This window comes from Cynocephalus volans, chromosome 1, assembly GCF_027409185.1.
Source record: "Cynocephalus volans isolate mCynVol1 chromosome 1, mCynVol1.pri, whole genome shotgun sequence".
Classification (NCBI taxonomy): Eukaryota; Metazoa; Chordata; class Mammalia; order Dermoptera; family Cynocephalidae; genus Cynocephalus; species Cynocephalus volans.
This window is the reverse complement of record NC_084460.1, coordinates 14,392,781-14,405,881: the sequence shown is the minus strand read 5'-3', so window position 1 is coordinate 14,405,881 and position 13,101 is coordinate 14,392,781. Positions and strand designations below refer to the sequence as shown.

Here is a 13,101-nt window from a genome sequence, read left to right as displayed (position 1 = left end):
AATATAAAATGGACACTTATCCACAATTTTATTTAACTACAGTTGAAAAGAGAACTTAAAGAACCACATATTTATATAGGCAGTAAAGAATGCTGAAATGAATTTACAAATGAATGTAAATTGTCCACAGGATAATATCCAGTTGCATTCCAGGGAATGCAAATTATTTGCATTTCTATGGACAATTATTTTTGCATTGTTACCCATTTCCTACAATTTATAGAATTGTAAAATAGCTCAAAGCCAATGATCGGTAGAGATCACCTTGATGGGTAAGCTAACCAGGACATGTACTAATTTTTTCCCCCCATTTCAAAAATTTTTCACAATTTTTTCTTACATTTCAAACTATTGTAAACAATTATAAAAGCACAGTGCAAAGTTAATAATATATATTATCCTCAGAGTAGGAAGTAGAAGGAACAATTTTTTTTTCAAACTTCAGTTTTTAAGTGTCATATGATATTGACAAAGACCAAACTTTAGTCAGCTCCCTCTAAGCCCTTTTCTTGACTCGTCCCTGTTTTTGCCAGAGACGCAGTGCCGAGTTTCAGAGGGAATCTTGCCAAGTCAGTATAGAATCTCCCATCCTAGAGCACCCTTAATATCTGATGAAATTCCTCACCCTCCACGATCCTCCAGGCAAAATGTGATCACCCTGGCTTGCCTTCAGCAACCCCCTGAATGATCAGCAATCCATCGGTGAGTTCGGCTCCTGAGCCAGTGCCCCTGATAACAGTCCATAGAAGCATGGCAGGGACAGATTTTGGTTCTTAAAATTCTGAGTATACTTGTTGAAACTGGGTTAGAGGCCCAGGCTTCTTTGTTTGAAAGGTACTTACCGGGCAGGAAGTCTTTATTCCTGGCTCTTTATTTCAAGTGGGGATTCACTCCCTGACTCCTGAGATGGAAAGGTTTTTGTGGCTCTTTGTGAAGCCTCTCTGTTCTCTTGAGCTTGCTTCTTCCATGGGAAGTTCTCAGTCAACTGAAACCTATTCTCAAACCTCTGCTGACTATATGCTCCAATAATTCTGTCCACCTTCTTTCTTGTTGGCATGACTTTACTAAGAATAACTTGGAACTTCATTGGTTTCTTTGGGAAACTTCCCAAATTGGCTCTGGCTCCTCTAAGACCTCTCCTTTCTCATTGCTTCTGCTTCCTTCCTGTTCTTGCCACCTTCGATCTTCCCTTCAATTCCCTTCAATCCTTTGATATGTCACTCTTCAAACATTTACGTCCTTCATTGTCTGTTCACATCTGCTATACTTTTCCTACTTCAGCCCCTCAACTCGCTACATCCACTTGAACTTTAAGTCCCCATCCCCCAAGATTATAAAAATTTAAAATTCAACTAAAAATAAATGTGCTATTAAAGATGTCATAAAAATGAATTGCTTGATAGCCATTACTTGTATATCAAGCACAGAAATAAAACAAAAATCCATGTATGTAACTTTTTTAGGTTTTTGCTTTTATGATACTTGACTCACATGCATGTATTGTAAAAATAGTTAACAGGGACATAACTTAAGTTGATGACTAGCTTTGTTTAGTGTTATAATATATCTGCCTAGAGATAGCTTCCAAATTTTTTTAGTAACTTGCAACCTTACACCTATGCTAAATTACGTAATAGATATTCATTAAAAATCTAGATCATTTCTAAGTGATATAAACTATTGAAACACTAATTACTGAATATAAGCTTAAGTTTATATACTTAGGCTTCTTATTTTTATATAATATAAAGAAGCTAAATATATTTGATCTGTTAATAAAATGTTCTTTTGCCACATTGAAAAATTATGCTATAAAGAAGCATGTTTCTAGAAATTGTGAGATGGTATATTCATAAAATTTGCTACTCTGCTACAGAGTGCTGGTATGTGACAGACAATTCACAATTGTCTACTTCTTAGTTTTCTCTGTGAAATATAGGGTACTGATGGTTAAAAATTTTAATTAATATATGTAAATGAAACTATCAAAAATAATAAGGATGAAGAGATACAACTCTGTATACAGAGTATGTGAGGAATGAAGGATTTTGTTGTTGTGAAGGGGAAAAGAGAGTAATTTTGTCTTAAAGTGAGATGACTGGTTATTCCACAATGAGAAAGAGGAAAAATATAGGACAAACCTGAATAGATATAGAAAATTATAAAAGGATTTTAGGAAAGGAATGTATATGTATGGCCAAGCTGGATAAGATTGAATAGATTTATTTATAAAGTTTTTAAAAAAATGAGCCAATAGTGTATTGGTGAAAAACTAATTTGGTTTTCCCTTTGTTAAAACAATAAAGCTTTCTTGGATTATTGGTCTGTGCTTAGTAAGAGATTGTAAAATATTTTCCTTTACTTTTTAAGTAATCTGCATTGGAAACAAAATGTTTAAACCTTGTGACGTTTTTGACAGCTTCCTAAAATCAAATTTTAAATGAAATTTTGATCTAGAACTAACCTTGAGATTTTCCAAAGGGCACCTGGAAGTGGATTTGTACTTTCTGCTTGGAAAAATATTCAATTTACTTAGTGTATTAAATTGCACGGGAAGTATTGTTAAATAAGAGGTGATGTTTAACTTTTCCTAGATTATATTTGTATGAGTAAATATTTTTAATATAAATATTCAGAAATTTTATGAATTTCATAGAAATTTGCCAGTCCCCTTACTGTCCATGATATATCCTGGTATAATGTTATCAGTCATAATCACAGTTATTATTTAATAAATGTTTGCCACAGAAGTAACCAAATTCCCTTGTCAATTGAATCATTTTTATAATGAACTCTCATCAGACCTTTAACCACAGACATTTTAAGTCTTTTGTCATCCACAGATAGTTTTTCTTTTACTTTGATTCTTACTGAAAGTTCCTGCAACCAGTTACAGCCAGAGTGCTTCATCTTCAACAAAAAGCGATTGTCCCAGAGACCCATGGAAAAGACTGTGCCAGGTACTCTCTGATACAGGCTTCTGATGGGATTGCTTAGATGACTTTCAGATTATACCACTGAAATGAATATGGATTCCAGAACTAGTGGAAAAGCTGATGGGCTTATGAAACTGCTAACCCAAGATAAAGCAGAAGAATCATCAATTACATGGGACTGAATGAACTAATAAAAAATGATAATTATTTTTATAGCTATTGTATGGGACATTGCTGGTTCTTTAATGTTTTATTTAAGGAACCCCTTTTCTCTCTTCTCAAGTGACCTATAAATCATGACTATTTATTAGATTGTACTTTTGTAAAAAGAAATGAAAAAATTTTTTTCCTACCTGGTTCCTCCAAAATTCAGAAACCCTTACTGAATATTCTTATTTTCATGGAAGTACACTTATTTGCATAAGTTCAATAAAAATCCATCTTCCTTGTAATAGGACATAATTGGAAAAATTGGTTTAAAACCAAGGCTTTGACCGAATGTCATATTCGAGAATGATGCATCAAATCAGATATGTCCAGACATTTTTAAGGAACTAAGGTTGACTTTATGGAGCCAGTGCTTATAAAGCCCTCTTGGAAAAACTGGCTTGGTACCTGGCTTATAGGGTTCCCCACTTTACAGGTGAGTAAGGAAGGTCACTTTTTGGCGGGTTCCTACCTTAGGACATTTTGGGAACCTCAGAAAAAGAGGAATTCACCCAAATCTACAGTTATTACAAGCAAACTCAAACAAGCCTAAGTGGTCAATTACCATTCTTGCTGCAATTATGTAAATAATCAGGCCAAATCTAATGAGACCAGACTTATTTTTAAACAAGAATCAAAAAGGGAGGTGATTATAGAAAGAAATTTTATGTTTCAATGGGAAACCATAGCACACCCTGTGTGTGTGTTAAATTTTAGTCCTGTTCGTTTTCTTTGAGGTTTTTGTTATCTACCTGTAAACTGGTCTAGGTCCTGCCAACTTACACATTTTGTCAGTTCTCCTAGTTTTCTCCAATAGCTGGCTGCAATTCTCCAAACGAATGTTTCCAGTTTTTTCCCAACTTCTTGACTTAGCATCACTGAAAACTAAAACTATCCTTTTGCCAAAGTCCTGGAAGCTGAAGCTGGTATAAACTTCAAAGAATCACCATAACCAATCATGTATGGGCAATTTTTGTGCCTGCTGCTGTGTGAGACACTTAGAAAGTTCACTGGAACACCTGATGCCATCACTAAAGACATTCAAACTCCAAAAGATGTTTTGAGCTCAATATCTAGAAATCTCAACTGGCTGTCTTCTGAACTAAGAAACTGGGTTAATAGTTTGCTCTGACCAGTAATCTTTGTTTTTACTTTTACTTTCATAGAAATTCCTCTCATCAAATGCCTGACTACTTGCACCATCCAGCAATATTCTCTACCAAGTCTAAATAGATGATTCAGCTGGTACTTAATGAACAAAAGGAGACAGAACAAAAATGGACTTAGATTGTTCAAAGGAATAAGAATATCTCTTCTTTCCTTGAATAAATAAGAAGAGGAACTGACAAAGACTGTCTCCTTAACCAAACTTTAGTCAGCTCCCTCTAAGCCCTTTTCTTGACTGGGCCCTTTTTTACTGGACCTGCATCACCAGGTTTTAGCAAGAATCTTGCTAAGTTAGTTTAGAGAGAATCCCCCCATCCTCAATATCTAATCACCCTTAATATCTTATCACCCTTGATATTTGATCAAATTCCTCATCCCCTACCATCCTCCAGGCAATACGTGATCACCCTGGCCTGCTATCAACAGGAATTCTGTTAGGTCTGTTTAACCAGAATCCCCTCTATCCCTGATGTTTCCACTTAGTAATTTTCCATCCACTGACCCCCCTCCTGCTTTTGGGTTCTCTTCTCCTTGTTGTATTCAGAATTGAACCCAGTCTTATACTGAGGTCTCTTTTCTCCTAATGTAGTAGTTTCTGAATAAAATCCATTTTTACTGCTTTAACTACTGTCCAGTTCTTGTTTTCTTTGGCAATACCAGTCTTTTTGACAGTGTACAGTCTGGAAGAGTAATTACTGTCATGTGTTTACACAGACAGATATTTCATCTTGCAATTTGATAAAGCCTGTGATGTATAAAATTTGAATTGGTGCTTTGTGTACCTATAGAATGTCCATGAAGGAGAAATACTTGGCAACTTTTTGACCTGTTCATTACTGAAAACCCATGATATGGGAAGAGATTGGACCTGATGGACCACAGTTGTGTGAAAATGAAGGCAGTGCATTGTTATGCAAATGAAAGAGGTGGCTTCTAAGTGGTAATTTATGTTGTATTCACAGAGAACAGTTGGTGGTCAAAAATATGATGCCATTTAGTTTTGATTTATTGCCTTAATTTTCATATGCCATTTAGTTTTGATTTGTTGTTGAATAAATACTGATAATTATTAATACTATCAAATTGTTGCCTGTAAGTATGTATATGCCTTTTTGGCATACTATGTGAGGAATTGGGCTGTAAGTATATGTCTGGCCATTGAGGAAAAAAGATGTTTGTGTGAGTCTTTAAAAGTAAAAAAAGAGATGAAAATATGTCTTTATGTTGCTGATAATTCTAATAAAGATCATTTTGAGTAACTTACTTGAATGACATGTCACAGAAGTATATTTAATCAGTATGTTGAATTGCTTAAAACTTCACTTCAGGCTTAAAATATACCATTTTTAAAAATTTTCAGATAGAAGATTAGGACTTCTTTTTTTAAAAAACTGAACTGTGGTATAAATGGTTTAAACTTTGATGCTTTCCAATGCCTTCTTTTAACAATTTCTTTTCTTTTTTCTTTTTTTTACTTTTGGAATGAGAAACACATGATTTATTGTCACGTGTTTAAAAATCATATCACTACCAATGTGGTACTACATATATAATACTTCATGAGAAAATGAGGAAATACTTTTTAGAGCTTAGTTAGAGAATGAATTAGAAATCTATTTACTCTGTCTCTCAAGCTGAAACAGTCAGTCTTTCTGCTTTCATTTGTGATGTGCTTGTCAATTTAATGCCTGATGGAGTTCTGACACTCATTTTCAGTGAGGAATCTTTTATAATTTCTGGGTTCACAATAGTCCAAATATTCATGATTATCTGACAAAGCCACCAAATATTTATCATCATTCAGCAGTCTTTGACTGGGTATCAGGACTTTCTCATTTGGTTAAAGTAGTAAGAACAGAAACTGACTGGATGTGGAACTCAGGGTTCTGTTGTAGCTCAAAGTCTTTGTCTATGGGCCAGGCATTAACAATTGGAAAGGAACACAAATATATGATATCTTGCACTGATAGTGAATAATAATAATAATATATTTTGAAAAAATATCTTAACCATTCTGGTAATGGATGCTGAATATGGACGCAGAAATAGTATTTGTCACCTTTGTTAAAAAAAAAGTATTTTTTGCTGATGGCTTGTTATGGGGCAAACATTATTCGAAGTGTAGTGAGCTCGTGTTAATTTACAGACTGTGGTGTGGAGAGAATAAGTAACTTATCAGGCTCACCCAGCTGTTAATTGCCAGAACTAGAATTTGAAGAGTCAGTTCTGATGTAATGTCTTCTCTTAACCACTACCTGACAGGGGAAAATAGTATTCTAGGAGTCTCTGAGGTGGTCACCTCAACTGTAAGTGTCTTATTTTTTGAGGTATCCCAAAGCCTTTCTGTACTCCTTTAACATACAATTTTCTAACATTATTTGCCTCTTCCTTATTATTACTACCACCATTGAGTATTTTAATTAGAATCTTTTAGGAGAGAAGTGGTTACTAACAAGGGTATGCTTTGTAGGCAGAGAGAGGAAGGATCACTTTTATGACCACAGATTATCTCATTAGTCTAGCCAATTTTTTGTTTGACTATTGGGGCCCAAAGACAATTTAGGTGACTTATAATCTATAACCACTAATTCCCCACATACCTCAAAATTGCTTGCTCATCTGAGAGTATCTTAATGAATGAATAGCATTATCTTCTACTGTGAAAGATTAGCATAGATCATAAGTACTTTTAAAAGTTTGAGTTTATAAATCAGCTTTCCTAGAAGTATATTAAAAAGCTTTTTATGTATAGCAATTTAATGTATTTTAAAACATTGATTTCATACAGTTTTGCTTAATAGATTTAATTTATCTTATTATTACTGTTTGTTAAAAATAAATGAAAATTCAAATTTCTAGTATTGCTCTAAAACATTAAAAAATATATCAGGTTTTAGAATGTAGTGTTTTTGGCTTGTTTTAAATATACCAGCTTGCTGACTATTGTGTGTGGAGTAAAGCTATTTCTCTTTTAAATGTACCAGCGCCCTCTAGAGTGAAAGGTTAAATACAACTTGATAAGAAAGGAGCAGTTTCTCAAATTCAAATATTCTTGAAATGTCCCATCCTGAGGGACAGCTTGTTACTTAGAAGTAGCAAAGAGTGGAACCTAAATGTTTTTTGTGCTCAAGTAAATATTCTTTTCAAAGATGCCTTTTAGATAACTGGAACAAAATAGAAATAACCTCCTTCACCGTGAAAATTGGCTTGGTAGCTGCACATTTAAAAAAAAATCTCCTTTTGAATGTAGTGGTATGTATTTTATTTTAAAATGGATATTTTCATAATAAGATTACTAATAAATGTTGAATTTTCTGCTAACCTATATAATATGCCCAAATTTATTGAGTGCCCATTATATACATGAGAACGCAATTGTATTGAGGAATACAAAATAAATGAAGAATAAACCAAAGCCCTGGTACCTACACAGTTATTTCCACTTGTCTTTTGTAACAGAGTATGTCCCATATTGTCTTGATTAAAAAGTTGTCATGATTAAACTACTTAAGAATATTACTATTAATGTATATCCCTTTTTTATTACAGAAGAAAATACTCAGGAAATATCACAGGTGAAGAAAAGTTTGAGTGAAAAAGTTTCTCTCTATAGAGGTGACATCACATTGCTAGAAGTAGATGCTATAGTTAATGCAGGTGAGTAGCTGATTTTTCTGTGATATCTTTGTTATATGAGTAGTCGTTTAAAATATTTTTTCATAAGTAGGAATATAAGTATTTTAGGAAAAAAATGTCCTTACTGGTATAGAAATGTCTTATGTGCTTCCTTTCTGGATTAAAGACACTGAGAATTTATTTTATGTATGTGCTGCAATTAATGTACTATCTATAGCACTTTCTAGAGTGAAAGGTGCTAAGTTGTGACTACGGTCCTGGAACACTGGAGAAATCGTTGCAGGAAATTCTTCAGAAGGAATTTTAACAGCTATATTATTGTTAGTTTCATGCTTCCATTAATAATTGGCCAACATAAACACAAATTCATCAAGACTTTTTCTTCTTTTTAATATGAACTATACCAGATAAAAGTAAAATATAAAGAAATTATTTCTGTGATTTTAAAACCTCAGTTGTTTGGGTTCAGGTTTTTATTTTTGTTATAACATGCTTCATTTTAACAGGCATATATAATTTTCTAATTAATTTTCCTATTTGAACATTGGGAAAAATATAACAACTATTATTTATGGTGATGTGTGTATCCTATATATTTTATTATGTAGGTATATATCAAGAAAGACATAATAGTTGTGATTCTGTAAAAATAACTGTCAATAAGAGGATATTTAATGGTTCTAGTTTGTAAAGGTAGGCTCTTTGCAGGTTGAAAATGTCAAATAAAAACAATAGTCATAATGAGGGCTGGACTTAGGTAAGGAGAGGCTATATCCAGAAAGACTATTACAATAAGAGGAGGAGTATGATCGCAATAGGGGGAGGAAGAATATTGCAGTAGGGAAAACCGCCTTGACCATGCAGGAGGGAGACGCTTTGACCATAAGTATGTCAAGGGTCAAGCAGAATAGGGCTTTTCTTTTATAGGGAGGAATAAACAAGGCAAGAAAGAAGTTGGTGTGGGAGAGTGGACTGAAGGGGTGGTGTGATTAGATAGTTGATGAATGAATGTTTTTCCTTGATGTCAGTTGATTCCTGAGAGGGGCTATTAAGAAGGGATAGTTTATCTTCCATTGCTCAAGGTGGGCCAAAGTTCAGGGGTTTGGAGGAAGGACGGAAGCCTGATTAAAGTTTGATCAAGTTCAGTTCATGGACATTGACCAACAAGAATGGTAACAGCTAATCATGTATAAGACAAAGAATAGGAATTCAGAGGGTTTGTTCTGGCCTTATCATAGGTTACCAAAGGGGTCATTCTTGAGATTTATCTAAGTCACATGGGGAAGAGTGGTTCTTTGCAGTAAGCCATTTCCTGGAACACAGAAACATGGGGGTAATTTCTTAACTGTGGCTGTTTTCCAGGAGCACAGGATTCACGTTAAGTTCAACATTGTTTCAAGGTTTCCTCTGGTGATCAGTAAATTCACACAATATAGCAGGAAAATGCCTTGGTAGGTTAAAAGAAGGTCTCATGGAGACCTGGAACATTGTTCAGGATATAGCACAGTTCTGGCAACCTAGCAGGAGGTCTGGAAGACTAGTCAGCTTGTTCTCCTTCAGAACTGGGTATAAGTTGCTTGGTAGTATGGCTGCTTTGCCATAATCAGGGCTCAGGTTTTCTCTTTCTCTTCTGATGACTCTGTACTTCTTTTCTCCACTGCTGCTTCTGCTGTCTCTCTAAAATGTAAAATTCTTCTTGAGAAAGGAGCCTGGATTATTTAATCTCCACTCAATCTGACTCACTGTTTTGGGATAGAATTTCATCCTCAGGTCTCCTGATAGACTGCAGGTCTCCCTTATATCTACTATCTATGGAATGTTCATTTGTGGCCCTGGGTATCAAGATGCTTTCCTCTGACCTGTGTGGCATCTGGGGAAGACAGGCCCTTAGAAAGGGTCTCATGAACTCCTCTCCAGTACAGAGTTTTAATCAGATATGACTGTAGTTAGTAAGTCATCAGTGATTTATTATGCCATAGATTCTATCAACATGTGAGCTCTAATTTTAAAAAATTAAAAGATCTTACACATGAGTATATAACACCAGCCTGAATGTTCTTGTAATTTCTAGCCATCGATCCTAGTTCTGTCCTGTGGAGTACAATTGATGATATCTACTTTCTTTTTAAATACTTGAAGACAGCTCTCACCAGTTTTCTCTTTGTTACTAACATAACATTGAATTTTGTACATTAGCACACTTAATAGCAGTAATAATGGTCTTTTTTGGGCTTTAACTGTACACTTGTACACTTCTCTCCCTTGAAGCCACAGACTAATGTCTTTTTTACTTTTTGTGTCACCTACCAAAGCAATGTTTTCTTGTCCTTATGTTCTTAAAAAATATTTGATACTGTATATTTATTAATTGCATGTAGTTGAATTTGTAGCATCTCTTACCCATAGCACATTCAGCATTGGGGACTTGACACAGAACCAATTTGGCTCTGGTTTTAGAAATTATTTATTTGATCAATCAATAAAAATATATGGGTAATTTTTATTGAAATGAAATACAATGGTGCTAAACAGAAAAACATCATTAACTATCTCATCACTGTTTTGATTCTTTCATATTTTTTCCTGCCCTTGCCTGTATATGTAATTTTTCCATAACTGCCACATAGCATACGAAGGTATGATAAATTAACATGAAGACACGCAGCAACTTTCAGTCACTCCCCAAAACCATTTGGCACCTTTATCTCACCTCTCTGACTGTAATGATTGTGATTTGGCCATGTTCTGTATCTCACAAGGACAGCCTCATTGGGAAGGTCCCAAGTAGATGGAAAAGAGATGCCAAATGAATGTACAGTATAATGGCTGTATTTACAGATTTCTGCTGTGCAGTTTGTTTGCCTAGTATGGAACGGGCAGAACAGCTGTTAACCTTACAGGTGAACAAGGCAACATGGCAGGAAAGTCCAGAGCTGCCTCTAGTAAGAGGGGATTGAGAGGCAGTGCCTCCAGTGAAGGTGACAAAGCAGCTCAGTCATCATCTTCTGCAAGACTTCTAAATTTCTCTTTTCATGACCACATTAGTACATTGCAATACCTGGTCTCATTTGCTATGAATAAAATGGCTTGATATTTTAAACATCTTTCTAATAAAGTACTTTTTGAACTTAAATTTCTTTAAATGTTACCCAGGATGAGCTTCCTATGTATTATATTCTTCTCTTTAGGAAATTATGCATATTTGGTATGTTTTAATAAAACATGTTTAGTAGGCATTATAGTACACAGAGTAGTGGCACAAGTTTAGAGTCAGGCTGACTTAAGTTCAAATTCAGGTTCTCATACCAGGGTTGTTTTTTTTTCCCCTTATTTTTTTAAGTTTTATTTTATTTTATTTATTTATTATTTATTTTTTTATTTATTTTGGCAGCTGGCCAGTATGGGGATCTGAACCCTTGACCTTGGTGTTATAACACTGCACTCTAACCAATTGAGCTAACTGCCCAGCCATTTTGAAATTTTTAAAAAATTTAATTGACATGTAATTATATAATCTTATGGGATACAATGTGATGATTTGATACATGTATCTGTTGTATAATAATCGGTTTACAGTAGTTAATGTATCAGTCACCTCATGCATTTATCATTTCTTTGTGGTGAAAATATTCAAAAGCCTCTCCTCTAGCTATTATGTAACATACAAAACTTAACTATTGACCATAGTCACCCTGCTGTGCAATAGACCATCAGAACTTATTCCTCCTATTTAATTGAATTTTGTACGTGTCCAACCTATCCCTGTTTTTCCTCCCTACCCTTTCTACCCTCCCCAGTCTCTGGTAACCACTGTTCTACTCTCTGCCTTAATTTTTTTTTTTTTGGATTCCAGAAATGAGTGAGGTCACAGGATATTTGTCTTTCTGTGCCTGGCTTACTTGACAGTAATATCTTCCAAGTCCATCCATATTGCCACAAATGACAAGATTTCGTTCTTTTTTTATGGCTGAATAGAATTACATTGTGTATATATACCACATTTTAGAAATTCATTCATCCATTGTTGGATGCTTAGGTTGATTCCATGTCTTGGCTACTGTAAATTGTGCTGCAATAAATATGATAGTGTATGTATCTCTTCAACATACTGACTTCATTTCTTTTAGGTGTATACCCAGTAATGAGATTGCTGGATCAAATGCTATTTCTATTTTTAATTTTTTGAGGAACCTTCATATTGTTTTGCATAATGGCTGTACTAGTTCCCACTCCCACCCACAGTGTGCAAGTGTTCCCTTTTCTCCACATCCTTACCAAAACTTGTTTTCTTTTGTCTTTTTGATAATTGGAAAAGATACCAGCTCACTTCTAATTGGAGTGAGGTGGTATCTTATTGTTGTTTAGATTTGCATTTCCCTGATGATAAATGATGTTGAGCATTTTTTCATATGCCTATTGGCCATTTGTATGTCTTCTTTTGAGAAATATCTATATTCAGGTCCTTTGTTCAGGGCCATTTTTTGTTTAAACTTTTTATTTCAAAATAATTATAAGAAATTGCAAAAATAATACAAAGAGACCTTTGTACTCTTTACCTTTACTTGTGTAAGCTTTGTCCAGTGGCGACATTATATATAGCTATAGGACAATGTCAAAACCAGGAAATTGATATTGTTACTATTATGTAGACTACAGACTTTAGCTTTTACCATTTTTTAACCTGCGTTCGTGTGTGTGTGTGTGTGTATGTGTAGTTCTATGCAATTTTATCCCATGTATAGATTCATGTGACCACTACCACAATCCAGATACAAAACTGTTACATTATCATGAAACAACTCCCTCTACTGCCCTTTGTAATCACATCCACCTATCTGCCCCCCACACATTCTATATCTCTATAGCTTTGCCATTTTAAGAATGTTATGATGCTGTAGTGAACATGGGAGTGCAGATATCCCTTCAACATACTGATTTCAGTACCTATGGATATATATCCCAAAGTGGGATGAATGGATCATATGAGTTATATTTTTAGTTTTTTGAGCAATCTCCATACTGTTTTCCATAATGGCTGTGCTAAATTATATTCCCACCAACAATGTATAAGAGTTCTCTTTTCTCTCCATCCTCGGCAACATTTACCTTTCAACTTTTTGATTAAGGCCATTCTAACAGGTATGAGGTGATATCT

General features: G+C 34.5%; 1 protein-coding gene across 1 annotated transcript in view; it reads left to right on the top strand.

Annotated features, from left to right (window-relative positions):
• Window positions 1-13,101, top strand: part of MACROD2 (mono-ADP ribosylhydrolase 2) — a 1,973,048-nt gene that overhangs the window by 56,141 nt on the left and 1,903,806 nt on the right. The window contains 1 exon segment of the mRNA XM_063101974.1: window positions 7,860-7,967. Within this exon segment, the coding sequence (XP_062958044.1) occupies window positions 7,860-7,967 (108 nt within the window).